Source organism: Phyllostomus discolor, chromosome X (genome assembly GCF_004126475.2).
Source record: "Phyllostomus discolor isolate MPI-MPIP mPhyDis1 chromosome X, mPhyDis1.pri.v3, whole genome shotgun sequence".
Taxonomy (NCBI): Eukaryota; Metazoa; Chordata; class Mammalia; order Chiroptera; family Phyllostomidae; genus Phyllostomus; species Phyllostomus discolor.
In genome coordinates this window covers 102,804,736-102,828,798 of record NC_050198.1, presented here as the reverse complement: position 1 = coordinate 102,828,798, position 24,063 = coordinate 102,804,736, and the positions used below count along the sequence as shown (strand labels likewise).

At 33.1% G+C, this 24,063-nt stretch overlaps 1 protein-coding gene across 1 annotated transcript in view; it reads left to right on the top strand.

The window, feature by feature from the left end:
- Window positions 1-24,063, top strand: part of RPS6KA6 (ribosomal protein S6 kinase A6) — a 112,680-nt gene that overhangs the window by 46,961 nt on the left and 41,656 nt on the right. Inside the window, 6 exon segments of the mRNA XM_028522999.2 lie at window positions 5,677-5,783; window positions 6,065-6,102; window positions 16,444-16,586; window positions 19,915-19,985; window positions 20,221-20,309; window positions 21,081-21,139. Of these exon segments, the coding sequence (XP_028378800.1) occupies window positions 5,677-5,783; window positions 6,065-6,102; window positions 16,444-16,586; window positions 19,915-19,985; window positions 20,221-20,309; window positions 21,081-21,139 (507 nt within the window).

Sequence of the window (24,063 nt, the reverse complement as noted above, 5' to 3'; positions counted from 1 at the left end):
TGCATTTCTCTGATGATTAATGATGTTGAAAATTGTTTTATATGTCTATTGGCCATCTGTATGTCCTCTTTGGGGAAGTGTCTATTCAGGTCCTTTGTAGATATTTTAATTCAATTGTTTGTTTTCTTGGTGTTGAGTTGTATATGTTTTTAAATATATTTTGGAAATTAATTTCCTATCAGGTGTATCATTGGCAAATATGTTCTCCCATTTAGTGGGTTTTCTTTTAATTTTGTTAATGGTTTCCTTTGCTGTGCAAAAACTTTTTGGTTTGATGTAGTCCCATTTCTGTATTTTTTCTTTTGTTTCCATTGACTGAGAAAATCATAACAAATATATCTTCCAGAAATGTCTGAGATTTTGCTACCTGTTTTCTTCTAGGACTTTTATGGTTTTCAGTCTAACATTTCAGTCTTCAATCCATTTTGAGTTTATACTGTGTATGGTGTAAGAAAGTGGTCTAGTTTCAATTTTTTTTGCAAGAATCTGTCCAACTTTCCCAACCCCATTTATTGAATAGACTATCTTTACCCCATTGTATGTTTTTGTCTCTTTTCTAAGATATTAATTGACCGTAAAGGTGTGGTTTATTTCTGGTCTCTCTATTCTGTTCCTTTGATCTGTATCTCCATTTCAATGCCAGTACCGTGCTGTTTTGATTACTATAGCCTTGTAGTGCAGTTAATAGCAGGTAGCATGATTTTTCCAACCTCATTTTTCTTTCTCAAGATTGCTGTGGCTATTCAGGCTCTTTTGTGGTTCCATATCAATTTTTGGAAGATCTTATCTAGTTATGTGAAATAAACCATCGGTATCTTGATAGGAATTATGTTGAATCTCTAGGTTGCTTTCAGTTCTATGGACATTCTTATGATGCATATTATTCCTTTCTATAAATGCGGTATATGCTTCCACTTATTTGTATCTACTTCAGTATCTTTCTTCAGTGTCTTACAATTTTGTGAGTATGGGTATTTTACATCCTTGTTTTAATCATTTCCTAGGTATTTTATTTTTTGATGCAATTGTAAATGGGATTGTTTTCTTAATTTCTCTTTCTGACAGTTCATTATTGGTGTATTAAAAAAACCAACTGATTTCTGGATACTTATTTTATATCGTGTTACTTAATAGAATTCATTTTTTATCCATTCTAGTAGTTCCTTGGAGGAATTTTTAGGGTTCTCTAAAAATGCACAATGTCATGTCATATGCAAATTATGTCTCACCCCTCTCTGCACTGCTGCTTGAAACAAAGTCTTTCCAGGTAGCAAGCTAGCACAGATGTAGGGCTTATCTCGTTTGTTTCCCATCTGTTAGTATTCACTGTCCTTTTGTTGCCTGATGTTTAATGTCTTGAAAAGCGTCATTTCATATATTTTGTCCTGTTCTTTACTGGTTTCAGGTAGGAAAGTAAAGCCTGTCCTTGTCTCCTTCATTTTGTTTTAAAGTGGTAGTTTTGGGGGTAGCACTTTAAATTGGGTGAATGTGGTTCAACATCTCACTTGCAGAATTAAACTGTTGAGTGTGGGAGAGCTACTGTTGATTCCCAGAACTTTGGAACTTGCTGTTTTAAAAGAAGTGTGCTTCTGGGATGCTACCCAGTGTTAAGTGGCTAAGATCTCTGGTTTATATATGTCTCCCTCTAGTGCAGACCATGCCATGCATGCACATAGACTGTGATCTTGGTATATTGTTTACTATAGAACAGAATTCAGTTTGTGGTAGTGTCTGTCTAGGGCCCCCTTCCAAGGAGGGTCTTTAAAGGACCTTGTTAAAAGCTGGTCCCAAGACATAGAGGGACAAACAGTTATAACAAGGCTCCAGTATTCATGAACTCTTTAGTTAGAGTATAGAACTTTCAATAATGTGTTTGAGAATCCTTGTAGTCATTTCTAATTTTCTTTTAAACTCTTCAGACCTCCATTCTCGATGTGGGACTATCTAAACCCATACTAGCACAGAGATGCAGTCAGTAAGTTTTGATTCCTAAGTCTGGAATATTAGGTAAGAGCAAGCATTTTAAATGCATTTCCCAAAAGACAATAAATTAGTATATTCATTGAACAGGCTTTGAAAAATGATTTAATGGTTACCTCTATAGACAGCTTATTAATAAGTTGTTTATTGGTTATACTTCACTTGCGTATTCAGACAACTGTTATATCATCCAAAATAAGGACTTATTATTTATGCCTTAGAAAAAGATTTTTAAAAATTACATGTTTTACATGTTAAAGAATTTTATAATGTGCCTCATGTGTATTTTAGAGTGAACAGTATCTCCTTAAATTTCTCTTGTCCAAAATACACATGCACACAAACACACAAAAGTCTTAGGTTATGCCCTACTTTGCTAATATAAAGAAAATGTATTGGGATAAGTGACTGATGATGGTAATGTTGCCAATTCTTTAGTTTATAGGCTTAAGAAAATCCAAACAGATTCCCAATAGGAATTTTTATTTGTTTGAAATTGACAGAATGATTTTGCCACCTTTTCTGGAGAAGTAAACAAATTAAAAGAACTAAGACATTTTAAAAATAAAGAATACTCTTTTCTTGCTCTGCCTTTTGTTTTAAACTTTATAAACCTACTGTTTTAAGCAAATCATAGTATCAACAGAAGAGTAGACACATACTGTATAGCCCAGGAATATTCTGGTATATATGACTTACCATATGTTATTAAGCTAGAGAAAGAATCAGAAGTTAATGGCAAAGAGATTGATTGTTCAGTAAACATGTATATGAAAAATTGGTTCAATATTACAGAAATATCATTTTATTTATTTACTTTTACTTTATTTTTGTTGACACTATTACACACACACACAAAAAAACATTTTAAATAGTCATCTGTACCCAAAGATAAAATTGACTTTTGTTAAAATGCTAAGTCTGGGGAAATAATTATCCTAAAAGCAAATGTAGCTGAATATATAGTAGACCATTGAATGGAGGTCTTTTTAATCATTAAAGTAATGAAGGAAATTACAGAGAAATGATATATAACTGACTACATAAAATTGTGAATTATTGAACATCAAAAACCATCACAAATTTGGGGAAAATACTAACAAATAATATATAATGGAGAACTGACATTTTTAGTATTTAAAAGCCTTGTACTAATTGGAAAAACATTTAATTCAATACTAGAAGATATGTAAAAACATTACTGATAATTCATTAAAACAATAATCCACTAGTGTGAAGAAAATGTGTAGCCTAAAAATAAAAATGTAAATTAAAACAATTGATGCCATTTTTAAAATTCACATTCGAAAAGATTTTAAAAAGGGCAATCTTCAGTGCTATTGTGGATGTGGTAAGAAAAATGCTTTTATAAGCTGCTAATGGGAGTGGGAATTATTGTAACCTTTTTGGAAAATAATTTTGTTTTATTTATCAAGAATCTTGGACAATTTAGTCTCTTGACCCAATATTTCTTGTTTTATTTCTCAGGAACCCATACTGGAGACATAATCATAAATATAAATGCATGTTGAATAATTGAATACATAAATGCATATTGAAAAATATGTGTGCATATTGAATATTTATTTAAAATAATAAAAAACTGAATATAACCTAAATTTAGGTAAATTATGGTAAATCAGTATGTTGATATTATAACACTATTGAAACTTCTTTATAAGTTTTAAAGATATGGGACAATGCTTATAATATAATAAGTAGGGGGAAAGGAGTACTAAAAACCATTGGTGTGTATATGTATATATGAATATGTATATACACACATTTATATATCCATATATATGTACATATATAGTTTGATCTCAAATGTGTTAAAACACACATATACTCATACACACACGTATACATACATACATACTTACATACATGATTTGGGGATAAGAGAGCAAAAGGATAGCAGTGCTTATCCCAGGGTACTAGGGTTTTAGGTTAATTTCATTTTCAGGGTCATTTATGATGGAATGATCAGTGAATAGGAAAAAATTAATGGTAATGAACCTAAAACTTAAAACAAAGTTGTGACATAACATATGGTAGAAGCCACTTATGGGGAAGAGGTAGTTCTTAGGGAGAAGTATTCCTGAGTTCAAATCCTGGGCCTGCTCTTTCATTCTAGGCAAATTAGTTTCATCACTGAATGTAAAGTGATGATGATACTTACCTCATAGCATTGTTTGGAGGACTGTAATAACCTAATAAATGTAAAGTGACTGGCACATAACTTCTACTTAGTAAGTTTCTTATATACATGCATCATGAGGCTTTCCACGGAGACACCTTTATGACAAGATAATATGCTTGCCATAAACTGTAACCTAGGCATAGTTTCTTTAATTTAGAGTTTGAAAGATTTTTGCTTAGGTTTTTCTTATGTGTTAGTTTTCATTGAACATTTTATTAGCCTTCCTCAGAAGTTAAATAAGTAACAAATATTTTTATTCTTAATAAAATATCAAGTGAAAATGATGTTCTCATACTTTATGTGTTATATTAAATGAGCTCTCTTGAAACTTAGATAATGAACAGTCATTTTATATAAATCATTTTTAAAAATAGAGTATCAAAATTTATATTTCACTGCTCCTCCTCTGCAAATTTACTAGTAACCTGAGTCTGCATCGTGTAATTCAGTGACCATAACACTAAATGGGCAAGTCAGTTATAAAATCTTTGATATTTCACTCAAGTTTTACCCTTTCCTAATAATCTGCAAATTTCTTTAATGAAAATAACCAATTTCTAGACAAGTTATTTGTTTTGCCAATTGGAAGCCCTTGATAAATTTAAAAATTACATCTAATGATTGAATAGTGCTAAATTTTGTGTGTACATTAACACTTAGGAAAGAATATAGACATAAATCTGTAATAATACCTCATGGTTGCACACATAGCATTTTACAATGTGTGAAGTCTTTTTCCCACATAAACTACTTTGACACAACAACCTTCTTAGATAGATATTACAGACATTACTCTTGTTTATCAGCTTTAGAAACTGAAGGCCAGTGGTCTAAGTGACATGTCAAACATTTATTAATTCTGGTTCCAAGTCTAGTTGCTCTTTTCACTTCATCATAGCAGCTGTATTCTCAGGCACAAAAGACTGAGGAATGCATTACCTTTAAACTCATCTAATGTACCAGCAGAAGAGGCCTGGAGCCACCCCTGAGATCATAGATTTGCTTTATGACTGTGTTTAATATGAGTTGCTAATCGAATACCTTGTGTTGGTATACTAGAAGCTTTGACTCAATAGAGCTGCTCAGAGATATTTCTGAGACGTAATAGACAGTGAAAGAAAAAATTGTAGAAATAGCAGAATTGCCAATGCTAAACCACAATATCCTATATACTTCAAAGATCTTGCAGGTATCACTGTACTGTGGTGGAATACTAAAATAACAATCATATTATGACACTATGCCATTAAGAGAAAGAGTAAATCCTGTGCAGTGTTTTCAGTGTAAGAAGATATACAAACTACATAATATGTTTTACGAAGTTTAACATTAAAATAGTTAATATTGAAGAGAAGGATTTTTAAAGGGGTTAATTTCATCTATCTACTCATTTTCTTTTTTGTTAGATTTGTCTGTTGGTTTGTAAAGAAGTAAGTTTTTAAAATTTCAACATTGAAAAAACAATCAAATGGTAAATTATTATTTTATTTTAGGTTCTGTTTACAGAGGAAGACGTGAAATTCTACCTTGCGGAACTAGCCCTTGCTTTGGATCATCTGCACCGATTAGGAATTGTGTATAGAGACCTGAAGCCTGAAAAGTACAGTTATATTCTCTTATATATCCCTCTTACCAGTGTTATATAAAAACTTTTTTCTCCATTAAGTCTTTTATTTTAAAGATTATATGAAAATATATGTGAATTTTATAATTACATGAAACTTATAAAGTTAATCTTCACAAGATACTCATTGCTTTTAAATTTATTTTTTTAGTATTTCAAATAAATACTGACCTATTTTAACTTTGTGATGGTTTTTATGTAATATTTGATATAAACTATTTTATTCCATCTTGTTGAATGTGAATTTTGATTTACAGCATTCTGCTTGATGAAATAGGACATATCAAGTTAACAGGTATGCAAATTTTCTTACTCTACTCTAAGTTTGTTTTATATTTTTCATTATTTTATTATATATTTATCTAAGCCTGTTTTCTTTTTTCCTCTTTTTTTTATTTAATTTGCATTTTGTTGATCTATTTTGTGAACTAAATTTCATTGAAAAGATAAGATAGCTTTCAGTATGTCCTAATTATACCAAAAATTGTACAATAAAGTTGTTGTCCTAATTCAGAAGTGACATTTGGCTTTCTAAGTAAAAACACATCATCTTAGTTTTAGTCTAGATTGAAATATTATCGTAAGTAGTTATCACATTTGAAATACAGTGAATTGTTGACTTTTACACCAAGTGTTTACAATCAAAGGTTCATTTTCTTCTTTATTTGCAAAATCATGTTTTATTTTACTTTTAATATTGAGCGTTTATATACTGTGCTAGTTTTCATAGGTCTCTTAGGCATAAACTATCCTTATTATAGCATTAAAAAACACTTATTTTGAAATAATTATAGATTTACAATAAGTTACAAAAATAGTATTGAAAGTTCCTATGTACCTATCACCCAGCTTCCTTAAGTGGTGACATCTTACAAAACTGCACTGCATTATCAAACCCAGGAGATTGGTCCAAATAATTAGACTATATTCTTTACTTGAATTTTACTAGTTTTTGTATACATTTGGGTTTTTTTGTTTGTCTTTGTGTATAAGACATTTCATCACATATATAGATGCAAATACTACCAATACAATCAATGACCAAAACTGTCCTGCAAGCACAAAAGAACTATCTTGTGCTGTACATTTATTGTCACTCACTCCCTACCTTTTCCCTAATTCCTGGCAACCTCTTATTGGTTCTACATCTTTAATTTTGTTATTTTGAGAGTATTATATAAATAGTATATAAATATACTATATAAATAGTATAAATATACAGTAGTCACACATCCGGGCATTTGCCCTAGAGAAACAAAACCCATGTGCACACAAAAACCTATACATAAATTTTCATAGCAGCTCTATTTGTAATAGCCCAAGACTGGAAATGTCCTAAATGTTCTTTAAAGAGTGAATGAATGAACAAACTGATACATCCGTGCAATAGAATACCACTACCCACTTCTAAAAAGGAAAGGATTCTTGATATGTACAGCAACTTGGATGAACTCAGGGCATTTTGTAGACTGAGCCAATCTCAAAGGATTACTTATGTTTTAAATAGATAGCAAATTATGTATTTAATTAACAGAATGTTAAAGCAGATAAAATTAAGATGTGGTTTTACAGAGAATTGTGGATGAGTTCACTTTAAAGGTAAGTCGCTTTAAAATTCCTAAGGATACTGCTTCACTGTAAAGATAAAGTATGAAGCTGTTAACTTGAAAACTCAAGCAAATCTATAAAGTTCAGATAAAGTTTAGTGAATCGTACTAAACTTTAGTGACTCATAGCTTCATTCCCTTATTTATATATAAAGACAGCAAAATAGATTTGAAAGGATTGAAGGGAAAAGAAAAAAATATGAAAACATTAGAGCTTTGACATTTTTACTCAGTATATGATTTTTATTTTATAGCAATTGAACTTTAGTTGCAAAGCTAATTAGAATTTAATGCTTTTCATTTTTTAAAACTAAATCATACCTGTTTGTCAGTTATGAGGAAGGAAGGTGCAAACAGAGTAGAATAACTCATATACCTGTATCTCTCTTCTACAGTAAGGTTAAGTGGGTGAATTCTGCTCTTACAGCTTTTAGACTCAAACTAGATGAGGAGGAAAGAGTAGTTAGAATCAGTGTTAATTTATAAGCAAGGGACACAAGGCTTGTAACAGGAAGAAAATGTAATATATATCTTTTTATTGAATTTATTGGGGTAACACTGATTGAGAAAACCATACAGGTTTCAAGTATATAAATCAGCAAAACATCATCTGCACACTGCGTTGTATGCTCTTTGCCAAAAGCAAAATCTCTTTCTGTCCCCATTTCCCCCACATTTACCCACCTCCACCGACCCCCACCTCCACTTTTACCCTGGCTATGACCACACCGTTGAGTGCATTGCATAATTCCGTCATCTTTTTAAACCCAGTTTCCCAGTTCCCCTCCCCTCTGACAGCTGTCACTCTGTTCCATGTGTCCATGCCTCTGTTTCTGTTTTGTTCATCAGTTTATTTGGTTTAATAGATTCCACATGGGTGAAATCATATGGTATTTGTTTTTCTCTGACTGGCTTATTTCACTTAGCTTAATAATCTCCAGGTCTATCCATGCTGTCAGAAAAGGTAAGATTTCATTCTTTTTTACATCCAAGTAGTATTCCATTGTGTGAATGTTTCACAGCTTTCTTATCTACTCATCTACTTATGGGTACTTGGACTATTTCCAGATCTTGGCTATGATAACACTGCAGTGAACTAGGGGTGCATATATTCTTTTGAATTAGTGTTTGGGCTTTATTTGGATATATTCCCAGAAGTGAAATCTCTGGGTCAAAAGGTGGTTCCAGCTGGCGCCTGGTGGCTTAGGTGGTTGGAGAGTCATCCCATACACTAAAAGGTTGTGGGTTTGATTCCCAGTGAGGCCACATTCCTAGGTTGTTGGTTTGATCTCAGGTCTGGGAGAGTATGGGAGGCGACCAACTCTCTCTCTCTCTCTCTCTCTCTCTCTCTCTCTCTCTCTCTCTCTCTCTCTCTCTCAAATCAATAAACATATCCTTGGGTGAGGATTTAAAAAAGGCAGTTCCAATTTTTTTTTTTATAGAACTCTGTACTGTTTTCCTCAGTGGCTATTATCAGTCTCCATTCCCACTAACAGCGCACAAAGATTCTATTTCTCCACATCTTCTCCAGCACTTATTGTCTGTTGATTTATTGGTGGTAGGCATTCTGACAGGTGTGAGGTGATATCTCATTTGTCATTGTGGTTTTAATCACGTCTCCCTAATGATTAGTGACATTGAGCATTTTTTCATATGTCCATTGTCCATCTGTATCTCATCTTTGGAAAAGTGTCTATTTAGACCTATTGCCCATTTTTAAATTGGATTTTTCCCCTTTAGTGTTGAGTTTTATAAGTTCTTTATATATTTTGTATATTACCTCTCTGTCAGATGTATTGCTGGCAAATATGTTCTCCCATGCAGCGGATTCCCTTTTTGTTTTGTTGATGGTTTCTTTTGCTGTGTGAAAGATTTTTAGTTTGATGTATTACCTTTTGTTTATTTTTTCTTTTGTTTTGCTGGTCTGAGGAGATATATTGGCAAATATATTGCTACAAGAAATGTCTGAGATTATACTGCTTATGTTTCCTCCAGGATTTTTATAGTTTCACAGGTTACATTTAAGTCTTTAATCCATTTTGAGTTTATTCTTTGTATCCTGCTACTTAACTCAATTTATTTATCAGTTCTAGTAGTCTTTCGGTGGAATTTTCAGGGTTCTCTATAAATAGTATCATGTCATCTGCAAATAATGACTGTTTTACTTGTTCCTTTCCAGTTTGGAAGCCTTTTTTCCCCTTGTCTGATTGCTGTGGCTAGGACTTCCAATACTATGTTGAATAAGAGTGGTGCAAGCAGACATCCCTGTCTTCTTCCCTATCTTAAAAGAGACATTTTTAGTTTTTGCTCATTAAGTATGATGATAGCTGTAGGTTTGCCATATACAGCCTTTATTACATTGAGGTTTGTTCCCTCTATTCCCATTTTGCAGAGAATTTTTATCATAAATTGGTGTTAGGTTTTAGCAAATGCTTTTTCTGCATCTATTGATAAGGTCATGTAAATTTTATTCTTAATTTTGTTTATGTATGGCATTTATTGATTACTGAAAACTGTAACAACCTTGCATCCCCAGAATAAATCCCACTTGATCATGACATATTATGTTTTTAGTGTATTGCTGGATCTGGTTTGCTAATATTTTGCTAAGGATTTTAGCATATATGTTCATCAAGGATATTGACCTATAATTTTCTTTGTAGTAGCTTTATGTGATTTTGGAATTAGCATAATGCTAGCCTTATACAATGAGCTTGGAAGTCTTCCTTCCTCTTGAATTTTTTAGAATGCTTGTAATATTCACCTGTGAAGCCATCTGATCTACGACTTTTATTTCCTGGGTTTTTTTCTTTTTAATTTTGATTACTGCTTCAGTCATTAGTTGTAATTGGTCTATTCAGATTTTTTTGATTATCCTGATTCAGTTTTGGAAGATTGTATATTTCTAGGAATTTGTCCATCTGGCCCATTGGGGGTGGTACTGGCCAAGCCCGTAGGCTGGGGGCAAGCTCCGTGCCTCCTCCAGCTCCCTAGCCATGCCCACTTGAGCCCCAGACTGGAGCCTCTGAGGGAGAAGTGCTACAAATGTCCCAATCTTACCAGCCATTCCTCTCCCTCCACTCTGGGGGAACTGAGCTCAGCAGGGTGTGGCCACCAGGACTTGGGAAGATAGTACAAAACAACCCTGCAGGAGGGGTGAAGACTGGCCCCCATTCCAAAGCCTCATAGTTCAATGTCTGTCTCAGTCTATAGTTTCTCCAGAGAAGGAGTACACCAGAGGTTCCTCTTGGGTGCAGCCACTGGTCTTTTCTGCTGCACTCAAACCCAGCAGGGTGCTATCACCAGTATTTGGAGGATTGGGCTGCTGCACTCCCCAGGCTGGTGCAGTGAAAACAGGATTGTTTGGCCCTGGAAAGGTGGCATCTAAGGGTGGTATGTGATAGGGACTCAGAACAGGGACCTCAGTAGCTGACCCTCCAGATTTCTGTTCAGAGCCATGCCACCCAGATATTCTCCTTAAGACTCCTGTGTGCCCTGAGTTGTCTTCCCTCTACCAGAGCCCTGGGTGAGTTTTCCAGAGTGCATGTCAGCCTTTTAGGAGAGCACCTGGGATGTTAGCAGACTCCCTCCTCTTCCCAGCAGATAGAGTCCCTGCTGATTTTCAGTGCCAGATGCTATGCAGGCTCCACTTCCTGGCCCTGATGCTCTGGGGTGTACTTCCCGACATGGGGTTGAGACCTCATGCTCCTCAGGGGATTTTGCTGCCCAGCTATCCCTCCCGCTTCTCAGCTGCCACATGTGGGTGCAGGGGCCAGCCCTTTCTGTGTCTCTGCTCTTCTCACCAGTCTCTGTGAGGCTGCTTCTGTGACTCCTTGGATAGAATACTCCTGTTCAGCTGTCCTTCCATTGGTCATTCAGGTTGATTGCTCTATAATTCACCCATAAATATAGTTTGGTGCTGGGAGGACCTGAGTGTAGTTTCCACCAGGTCTGCAGCCATCTTGAGAAATGTATATACATATATATTCATTCTTTAAAATGACTCCAATAATAAATATATAGATAATTTACACTGTTTTATGATCATAACCTGATTCATGGTTTTGTAATGAATAATAAACTTACAGATTTAACATCTGAACACTCCAATATGATTGGTTAACATGTGACCATTCACAGCAGGTATTTTAAAAATAGTTTTAACTTTCCATTCTTCCATTTTCCATTCTTTCTTCCTGTCTTTCTCTTTCCTTCTTTTTCTTTTTTCCTTTCTTCCTTTCTGTGTCTTTTTTCCCTCCTTCATTCCTTCTTTCTCAATCTCATTCCTTCCTTCTATCTTAAATACTTCAGTCAAAAGTACTAGATTAATTACTATTTGTCATTTTTAGCAGTGGGCTGTAGTGATATAGGAATGTCCTATCTGGGCATGGTCTTCACCCTCATTCTGTGTTTCCCCATAATAATCTTAGGAAAGGGCAATACCTTTATTTTTATAAGTCCACTTTAAAATTACTCCAGACACAAAAATGAACATAATGTTTAATAGGTTGCTCTGAATGGCAGTGGACTATAGAAAGGTGCCTTGGTATGACTGTGCTTTGACCTTGACTTACCTCATTACTGAGATAATGATTGTATAGCAGAAGATCAGTATAATGAGAGTATATACCCCCCCAAATATCTGCATATTTGCTAGTGTAGTATTTATATCATCTTTATGTCTTTTCTGTAGCACCCACCACTAGTCTGTTTAAAAACTATTTAATATGACTTCCTCAGTTTATAAAAAATGTTTACTCATAATTTTCTGTTAAAATTATGTATTGGATACACAATTGATTTTAACTTTCTGTGGTTGCAGTTGTTTGTTTCCTGAGGGGCATAACTTGGGGGTAACTTCTATAAAGAGAGGAAATAAATACATACAGTGTCAGAAATTTAAATCACACTGCACTTCAGCTAAATATTTAAGTGACAAATGTGTATGTAAGAAAATAATTTTAAGTAATTTTATGATTATCTGCTAATTAATCACTGAGATTACTTTTAGTAATAGCAAATACTCATTAAATTATTGTGTTCTGGGCATGCTTTTAAAATTTTAAAGCCTCATAAAAGAGTTATTTATGGTTACACAAATATACTGTCCCCAACCCTCCCAAAAAGCTTTATATACCCAATTTCTACATTTTCTTTTTATTTCAAATTAGTGACTTGGAAAAACCACTGATTAACATGTCTTTTTAAATCCTGTAGCTAATCCTTAATGTAAAATAAATGTTCAGTTCATTACTGAGCCAATTCTAGTGTTAAATATCATTTTGTCAGAAATAGTACAGCAAAGGACCTCTACAAAGTGTCATAAATTTCTGAAAACTAATTGTGGACAAGAAAATTCTCTTCCCTTTCTTCTTGTCACTGGAATGTCAAAGATGCCAATGTTCTTCTGTGCAAGGTTGTTATATTCAGCTGAACTGACCTTGAAGAATTGCTTTTATTACATTTACTTTTGAAATGGGATATGCAGCAGGGTGGGGGGGAATGGTGGGGGGAAAATGGAAATAACTTTACTTGAAAAAACAGTTAAAAAAGAACATAGTAGGACATTGAAAATATTTTTAAATATGCTGAAAATCATAATACACTGTTATTATACAAGGATAAGAGATTTTGAAATTAAAATACTGACCATGATGAGAAAATCAGTTTCTGTGGTCTCTAAATTGAAGTATTAATGTTGATATTTTATTTAAAATAATACAGGGTTTATAGCTTTCCTTATTTATAGAATTAGGGTATAATTTATAGAGAGTAAAAATTAGCCTTTAGATCTTTATGGTACTGGATTTATTCTGTATCTTGACAGCATTGTTGTCAATACTGTGATTGTGATGTTGTCATATGGTTTTTGTAAGATGTCATCATGGGGGAAACTGGGTGAAGGGTAAACAGCATCTGTGTAGTACTTCATATAACTGCAGTAAGTTTTTAATAGTCTGAATATATAGAGTTTAATTTAACAAAAATTACTCTTTCATGTATAGTTTGTTTTACAACCTTGGACAAATGCATACAGTCTTAAAACTACCACCAATATGAAGATATAAAAGTTCTATCACACCCCACCCCAAATTTTCCCACCATAAGTCAATCCTCCCTTTATCCATAGACAACCAGTAATTTGCTCTCTGGCCCTATACTTCTGCTTTTTCCACATGTAATATAGACTTAAAGTACATATATAGTCTTTTTGATTCTGGCTTCATTTATTTAGGATAGTACATTTGAGATTCATCTATATTGTTGCATGTACCAATGTTTGTTATTTTAATTGCTGAGTAATGTTTTGTTTTATAATGGTACCATTATTTATCTAGTCCCCAATTAAGGGACATTTGGGTTGTTTCCTGTTTAATTCAGAAGTGAAGAATAAAGCCACCATAAATACTCATGTATAGGTTTTATATGAACATAAACTTTTATTTCACTTGAGTAAATACCAAAGGAGTGGGATTGCTTGGTCATGTGGTAAGTGCATGTTTCACTTAATGAGAAAAGTCCAAAATGTCTTCAAATGTGGATGTGCCATTTTGCATACCCACGAGCAATGTATGAGAGCTCTGTTTGCCCTGCACCCTCACCATTATTGGTACTGGCAGCATTTTTATTTTAGCTCTACTAATGGACATATAGTATCTCATTGTGGTTTTAATTTGCATTTCCTTAGTAGCTAATGACATAGAGCATCTTTTCATGTATTTATTTCTTTGGAGAAATGTCTGTTCAGATCTTTCTCCTATTTAAAAAAATTGTATTGTTTGTTTTCTTATTATTCAATTATGAGTGTTTCTTTATGTTAGTGGAAAAATTTAATTTTAAAAAATTGACATTACATAGTTGCAAAAGAAAAAAACAGTTATAAATAAATCTAACAAAACTTGGGCTAGACAAATATTTATTTATTTATTTTTGTTGTTGTTCAGTTACAGTTGTCCTGCCTTTTCCCCATTGCTCACCCCTACCCCACCCCCTGACTCCCACAGTCCACTCCCACAGTGTCCCTCTATTCCTGTTGCTTCACTTTTACTCTGAATATAAGTCCTTTATCAGATATCTGATTTGAAAATATTCTCTTTCAGACTATAGCCTCCTTTTCATTTTCTCAATGGTATCTTTTGAAAAGAAGTTTTTGATTTTGATAAAGTTCAGTTACCAACACTTCTATTTTAGGGATTGTAGTTTTGATGTTATATCTAAGAAATCCTTGCCAAATCCAAAGTCACAAATATAGTCTTGTATTTCTTTGGCAATTTTACAATTTTAGGTTTTACATTTTATATTTAGTTCTATGATTCATATTGATTTAATGTTTATAGTATAGATATAGATTTTTATGTCAATATCCTGTTGTTCTGGAACCATTTGTTAAAATGACTGACCTTTCTTCATGGAATTGCTTTTAGGTCTTCATCAGAAATCAATTGACAATATATAGCCAGTTCTATTATAATACAACACATTTGATCTTAAAAATCATTGCATTATGCAGTATTGCATAATAAAAAGCATGGGACTTATGTTGAATATGGGTTAGGAGTTTAGTAGTAACTATATAACCATTGACACATTAGAGCAAGATAAGGAAACTGATAAAAATGGTATCATTGTTTTACATAGTCTAAATTATTAAGAGTATATAAATACTGCAAGAAATATGGTACCTCACCTTGAAAAATTCTTAAATTCGCTTGTAGAATTACTGTCAGAAAGGTTGCAGTTTTTAAGTTATTGTGAAGAGGTGAAAAGCAGATTATTTGGAGTTGGGAGGAAAGTATAACACTACAGGTGGACAAGAGTGTCTCATAACCCACATGATGAGCTGAAATCATTCATAGATGTTTAGGGTGTGTGAATGTATGAATTTCTACTGGGCTTGGTTGAGCTAAGTGCAGTTTTCTGGTATTTCATCTAGTGCTTCTTACAGACAAATTGAACATAACCCAACATAAAATTTAATATTCAAACTCATGTTATCCTCAAGTTGTTTCCTAATGTATCAATTGCATTAGAAAAATTTGTGTTTTCAAAACAAACATTATAGCAGAATTGACTGTATGTGCTAGTCTATTCTTGGAGACTGTTCATTTATTTGTGTACATATGTCTACCTTTTCTTCAATACCACATTCTCTTGATTACTATAAGTTTATAATAAGTATTGAAGCCAGGTAGTATAAGTCCTTCAATTATTTTCTTCTTTTTCTAAATTGTTTTGGGTATTATATTGCTTTTGTCTTTTTATATAAATTTTATTTATTTTATTCAGCTTATTAATTTCTATAAAAACTTGCTGGGGATTTTATTAAAGTTTAACTGAATCTTTAGATCAGTTTGGGGGGAATTGACACCTTTAACAAGACCAAATTTTCCAAACCATACACACAGTGTGTCTTTCCATTTACTAAGGTCTGCTTTAATTTCTTTCATCAGTGTTCCTAGTTTTCAGCATATAGGTCTTCCATATACTTTGTATATTTATACTTATGAATTTCAAGCGTATTTTTGGTGTTATTATAAATGGTACTTTTAAATTTCAATTTCTAAATTTTCATTGCTAGTATATAAAATAAGATTAATTTTTATATATTCATAACTTTAGCTTTTTGAAGCCCTTAAAAGTGGAAACTCACCAAAGCTAAATCAAAACAAGGTTTTTTCAATATTTTTTAAAAGTATAAGTTACTATCTCTTTTGTTTTAGTATATTTTAAAACCTTAGACCTCTATGACCACTTTGATTTAATTGTTGACTCAAAATTGTTGAATGTCACTCTAGTATAGACATGAAAACATATTTTCAGATGAGATTTAACTGAGCAATCTTTAAATGCTCTTAAAGAATATCATTATTAAATACAAGCTATTTTCTATTGGTATCACAGCTTTCTTAACAGTAATTGTAGACCATCCATGAATAATTTTAAGGTTTGAATACACAATTTTGTTTCTTTTGGTATTTTCTGTTTTCTGAAGATCTTCAGATATATTTTTATGTAAATTGTTATTATAGATTTTGGACTCAGCAAGGAATCAGTAGATCAAGAAAAGAAGGCCTACTCATTTTGTGGTACAGTGGAGTATATGGCTCCTGAAGTAGTAAATAGGAGAGGTCATTCCCAGAGTGCTGATTGGTGGTCATATGGTGTGCTTATGGTAAGTAGTGTTATTTTTAAAATATATACTAATATAAAATTAGTAGTACTTAGAAAATTTTAATTTAAATTTGAGGAGGTGTCAGGTGAGGATAGGATTTCAATAATTCATGATTATTATCTTAAAACTTGTGTTTGGCTAGCTGTTTACAGTAAGAATTAGGATTTTGGTGTTCTGATTTATTTTAAAGTTACCAGATAAGAAGGCAAATGGCAGCTTTCCTTTGAAACCATAAAGTGCCTAGAAGAAAAACAGGCAGTAAACTTTTTGACGTTGGTCTTAGCAATATTTTGGGGGGAGAAATGTCTTCCAGGCAAGAGCAACAAAAGGAAAAATAATCAAATGGGACTATAACAAACTAAAAAAACCCACTTTTACACACCAAGGGAAACCATCAACAAGATGAAAAGACAATTTAATGGGAGAAAATATTTGCAAATGATATATATTATCAGGGGGTTATATCCACAATATATAAAGAACTGATACAAGGCAACATAAAAAAATCTGATTAAAAGATGAGCAGATGAGCAGAAATATCTATTTATAGATATGTCTCCAAAGAAGATATGCATATCCCAGTAGATACATGGCAATATTCTCAACACCACTAATCATCAGAGATATGCAAATCAAAACCACAATGAGATATCACCTCACATCTGCCAGAGTGGCTATTATCAAAAAGTCAACAAATAACAAGTGTTGGAGAGGTTGTGGAGAAAAGGGAACCCTCCTGTGCTGTTGGTGGGATTTTAAATTGGTGCAGTCTCTGTGGAAAACAGTATAAAGTAACCTCAAAAAATTACAAATGGATCTGCCATACAACCCAGCAATTCCATTTCTGGGTATTTATCCAAAGAAAATGAAAACGCTAATTTGAAAAGATATATGCACCTCTGTGTTCAGCTCATTATTATTTACAATAGCCAAGATATGGAAGCAACTTAGGTATCCACTAATAGATGAATGCATAAAAAAAGATGTGACATATTACTTGGCCATAAATAAGAATGAAATCTCACCATTTGAGACAATATGGATGGATCTAGAGACTGTTTGGCTTAGTGAAATAAGGCAGAGAAACACAAATTTTGAATGATTTCATTTTCATTTGGAATCTAAACAAATAATACAAACAAATCAAAACAGATACAGACTCATGGAGAACGAACTGATGGACTGGCAGCTGCCTCAGGAGGTTGGTGGGGGATGGGTGAAAAGGGTAAAGGGGATTAAGACATACAAACTTTTAGTTATAAAATAAGTCACAAGCATCTTATAACATGTACAGCATAAGGAATATAGTCAATAATATTAGAATAATTTTATAGTGACATGGCTCCTTGTAAGATACATAAATGTTTTATTATTATGTGATACTCCTGAAGCTTTTTAATATTGTATTTCAACTGTAAAAAAAATAGAAAAAGGTCTACCAGGTTTTAGTAGTTATATAGCATTTTAATTAATTATCATAGAATTTAACACCTTACCATATATTGCCGTATTGTCAAATTGTTTCAAGCATGCCTGCAGTAAGATTTTCAACCTCTTGAGGAGAGCAGTTATATGTCACACTACCCTTTGTCTCCCTCGTACCTACTGTAGTTGGCATATTGACTAACTAATCTGGTAAAAGATTAGGCATACAAGTTGCGGTGTTAATTAGGATAATAAATGAATAGCTATTGAATTAGATAGAATTTGCTTTTGAAGTCTGATCATCCATTTTGCCTATTTATCACTGAATGACACTTAATATGACACACATCAGTATTTTGAGGGCCTTTTATAAGACCGGCATTTGGGGAAGGCAGTGGAGTGGGAACTGACTAGAAGTACAATATTTGGCATTTTCTATGACCTAGGAAGGCATGCAGTCTGGTTGAGGAAACGATTGGGATAGCTAAGTAAACTGACTGGAAGTACCTTAGAAATTTAGGCTAAAATTAAATATAAGCTGATGTACAAAACATGGAGGGGGGACCTCAAAATCAGCTCTGAAAGATGGATAAAATTTAAATAGCTGTGTCAAGAAGGATAATATTGTGATCATATCAGCAAGGACCTGGAGAATAAGTTGACTAGAATGGTAGTGAAGAATGAGGGTGATGGTGGAGGAAATGGGGCTATAAAAGTCTTAAGCATTTGCATGCAATTTTCTGGGTAACAGGAAACTTTTGCAGATTCTTAAACAGGATGGTAGTTATAGGAAAAAAATGTTTTTTAGGGAGAGATTAGCCTTGACAGAATTATATAAATAGATTGTAAATGGAGGAGACTAGAAGTGACAACAAGGTCTCCTTACAAAACAGTTGTAAAATTATAGAATATAGAAGAGAAAATCTTAAAGACATTTCAAAGGTTTGGGGGTGGGAGATTGGAGCTTGAGAGAGATGATCCCCATACATCACAATTCCTTCCTTTTTCCCTCTTCTTTGACTCTCATAGCTACCCCTTCAGTCTCCAGTTGAGAACCATTAGTATCAATTTGGTAGGGAAAACTGGGGCTTGAGAGACATTGAGGCTGAATCAGATTTGAAAGTCATCAGGATATAGGAAAGAGTTGAATGGATAAGCTAATAACTAAGGTTGTGAGTTCACAAATGAATAGAGAACTGAGGCCAAAGCCATTATTGAATCTAAGTTTAATGTTTTAATATCGATATAAAAATTTTTAATGTACTATGATGATCATTTTTATACCTGGTCTTTTTTATACCATTAATTAACATTCTAATCATTTGCATTGCAATTAAATCTTTTAGGGAAAATGTTTTCCTCATGATGTGTACAACTGTCTCAATTTTTTCTTTTTAAAGAAGTTATTGGTGAGTGTGTGTTGTATGTATGTGTGTGTAACCTCTCCTTTTTGGTTCCTATTTTTAGAGGAGTGAGGGGAATGAGAATGGTTAAACCTTTCTTGATAATTTATGAATTTGAAATTGTTTAATGCTTATTTTTAGTTTCCTTTGTTGGTTAAATTGTTTGCTTTAAGAGCATATCTTTGCAAAGAAAATGCCTTGTGTCTATTTCCAAATTTCTTTGGTAACTTAACCAAATCCAACAGTACTGAAAACAATTGGCTGGTTTAATTTACTAGTGGTCACCTATCAGTTGAGTTATATATAGTGGGGTACCAGAAGTGTATTTCCTTAAGTGACCTAGTTTTTTGCTCCTATTTTGTCATACTGTCATGTGCAATAGATTCTGTGTGATTTGATGATCACGTATTACAAGTCTCAATTTTTTCCTAAAGAATTTCAATTGTATATTCTAAGTTGTGCTAAATTGATTATGTTATCTTTTTGCTTGTTTGTTTCAGTTTGAAATGCTTACTGGTACTCTGCCATTTCAAGGTAAAGACAGAAATGAGACCATGAGTATGATATTAAAGTAAGTGTAAACATTATTTTTTTCTTTTGGGAAAATTTCTTGCTTTCAGTTTTGAGAAATTTGTTGTGGGTTTAAATTCATACAAAAGAACATTTATACACTGTATTTTCTTTTCCTATCATATGGGGGACATTATTTACCAATGTGAAAGAATTCTTTAATGTTCTTTTGGAGATTTGTAAATTAAGAATTGTGGCTAGATTTAAATGCAATTTTCTAAAATCATCTTTTCCAGAGCAAAACTTGGAATGCCTCAGTTTCTTAGTGCTGAAGCACAAAGTCTGCTAAGGATGTTATTCAAAAGGAATCCGGCAAATAGATTGGGTATTGTTTATTTTCTTAGCTTTTGTAATAATACACTGCATGCTTTGAGAGGGTAATTATAACTTTATGTATTCTGGCTTAAATTCTTTATTGCCACTATACATTTATACCTATAACCTTGTATTTTGTATATGCAGAGATTCCAGTTAGTTCTGTTATGTCTATGATTAAAAATGGAGTGATCTAGCTATTCAGTACTTCTATTTAATATACATTATCATGTATAGCATGTGGATTTCCTCTTTTGAAATAATTCACAGAATGGGACAGATAATCCTTTTAGATATTTGAAGATAATTATTTTCTCCTCCCAATGTACTTCAAGGTATATACTATATTTTCATAACTGCATGTTATTTGACCACTTTCAGGTAATCCTATTATCTATCCAATTTATGTCCTTATGTTAAAATTTCAGTCACTTTATTATGTTTTACTTTTTAATTTGGCATGGAAATATGAGGTCATAAGTTCATTATGAAGAAAAGAACATTTATTTACATTTTGATGTCATTTCAAACATGATTTTGATTTGCTTTGGAAGGTATTTTAGTATTTCATGGTATTCTATGTGCTTAATATATATATAATTTATTTCTTCATATTAAATTGAAAGAACCAATCAATAAAATATCAAATGAGAAATCATAAACCTTACATTACAAGGAATGTATAAAATATGTGTACTCCTCTTTATGGATAACAGCCTGAAAGCCACATATAAAGATTTAAGAAAGTCACACCAGTAAAAATGTCTTTCTGTTTTTATAGGTTCAGAAGGAGTTGAGGAAATCAAAAGACATAACTTTTTTGCAAATGTTGACTGGAATGTAAGTTCAGTAGAAAGTTTCTTATCGAGTAATTTTAATATGATTCAAAACTGAAGAGTAAATGGTAATATATGGACTTTGCTGATAAATTCATTTGTTTTGCTAGCATGAGAATTTTTTTATTGGGGCAACATTGGTTAATAATATAAGTTTCAGGCATGCAACATTATGATTAGATATCTATATACACTATAGCATGCTCACTATCAAAAGTGTAGTTTTCATCTGTCACCATATATTTGATCATCTTTACCCATTTCACTCTCCCCCCACTTTCCTTCTCTTCTGGTAACCAGCAATCTGTTGTCTGTATCTATGAGCTTTTTTTTTTCTTTTGGTTTGTTCATTTGTTTCTTTTTTTGTTGTTTTATATTTCACATATGAGTGAAACCATATGGTTTTATCCTTTCCCTGACTGATTTCACTTAGTATAACACCCTCAATATCCATCTGTGTTGTTGCAAATTCATTCAGACTTTTTTGGGTCAAGGTAACTACCATAGTATGCTACACCTGTAAATAAAAATACCTTGAACCACTAAATGTGTGGATGATATTACTAAGTTTTTGTTTCTCATTTGTTTTACCTGTAAGTATGGTTAATATTCTCCCGTGTTCCCGGTTGGAGAATGTGGAGGAGGAGAATGTGAAGGGGAAAAGGGATGAATGATAGTGCGATTATTATACAAATGAATTCTGTAGAATCTAAGATGTTATTTGATTTCAAGTGGTTCGTTGTCAAGTATTAGAAAAATTAAATTTCTTAAGGACTGAATATCTTACTACAGGTATTTCACTAAATTTTGAGAAGATGTGAAAACAGAAACATTGTGAAACTCTGCTAGGTCTGTGTGTGTGTGTGTGTGTGTGTGTGTGTGTGTATTTATATATATATAAAGTTGCAATTCCTAGGCTAGTAAGCTTTTCTTAGACAAACCCATTTTTGTTTTTTATTTGGCAACACAGCTTTAGCTATTTTATGTACTATCAATCATATGTACTATCAGGTACAGTGTTTTTGATTTTCTAGTTCTGGTATCAGTATTGAACATTTTTTCAAAAGAAAATGTCTTGAATTCTGGGGCAGAGGTAGAGAGCCACTATTTGCTGATCAAATCACTATTTTATCTGGTTTATAGAACACATTTTAGAAGGCAGTATTTGATTTATTTTTGTAAATCATTAATGTTAATACCCTAAAAGGCTACTCAGTTCACATGGCACATGGCAGTTCCCTTCACCATATTTGTGTGCACAGCTCTTTTGGTGTCCTTGTATACATGTGTCATTTTTTAGTAATGCTTCTATACTCTTCCTTTTCCCTAACCTGGACAAACTAGATATTTTTATTTCAATCATTCTTATATCTAAAGAGTTTATGTTCATTGCTCATGATTTAAATAAACAATGGAATGTTCATATAAAAATAAATTAAAGTTACTTTAATTTTCTATTAATTTTCCCCTACTATGGGTCTGTTAGCATTTAAAAAATGTAGAGTTACCCAAAAAGGTAGATGTTCATATACTGCAAGATTTTATGTCTTTCATAAACATAAATTTTAAGAAGTTAGATTGTTAGTCAAGATTAAGTTTTGATTTGTATAATAAGACCTTTAATGCCCATTTTTATGGGAAAACAAAATATTTTAGGTGAAATACTAGGTCTGTCCAGAAGGTATCCAGCCATGTACTATGAAAAATAGAGACATTTACTGAAGAAAATACAAGATACAAGAAACACTGTCCACAGGACAATCACGCCTCAGTCCCCTTCAAAGTAGGCACCTTGGGACCTCACGCAGTTCTCCCAATGGCCATCAGCTGCCCCATCGTATTTTCCTGAATCTCACTGATGGTCTGAAATCTCTTCCCTTTCAAAGGTGATTTTAATTTTGGGAAAAGCCAGAAGTTGTAGGGGCCAAGTCTGGTCTATGGGGGCAAATCTGGGCTGTAGGGGGGCTGAGTCACCTGGATGATTTCATGTTTTGCCAGAAGCTCTGCTTGAGATGTGATGTATGAATGGGTGTGTTGTCATGGTGAAGCTGCCAATCGCCATTTGCCCATAGCCACGGCCTTTGAATCATCTGAATAGTTTCCATGCAGGAATATTCAAGCTCAGTGCAAAATTTAATGCAGATTTTGTTGCTCTACTCATCCAGTCATTTTGAATGTGACAGCCACACAGTACACATGCTCCCTCAAGGGTGTATAATGCCCCCCACTGACTAAACAGTGACATCATCATTGTTCATGCTTGTGCATTCCAGTCCACTCTCTTTGGCTGCCAGGTTACATTGATTTCACACAAACCGTTCGCATTATATTAACAATAGCTGGACATTTTCTAGACAGATCTTATATATAGTTATTGCAGATAGTCTAATTATTACTTTGAAATCATTGAGTGTTGTTAGTTATTTCTCCATGGTAACAGTGTGACATATTCTGTATAGTATTTTACCAGCAAAAATTCAAAACTGTTTTTGATATCCAAAACTCAGTACCATTATTCTTATTAAATGCAATGTGTGGCATCAGTATTTGTTTGTAATCTCACTTGATTCTGTTCATTTTCCTCTCAAGTATTTGGAATTTGGTTAACAGGTATCTGAATCTTATTGAAATTTCATTTATGAAATTGTGATTTTTCTGTTCAGGACTGTACCATATTTTGCTTTCCCTTAAGAAGTATAACAATTTTTTAAAGATTTCATTTATTTATTTTTAGACAAGGGTAAGGGAGGGAGAAAGAGAGAGAGAGAAATAGCAAAGTGTGGTTGCCACTCGCGCATCCCCTACTGGGGACCTGGCCTGCAACCCAGGTGTTTGACCCAACTAGGAATGGAACTGGCGACCCTGTGATTTGCAGGCTGGTGCTCAATACACTGAGCCACACTAACCAGGGCGAGGATAGTAATTTTA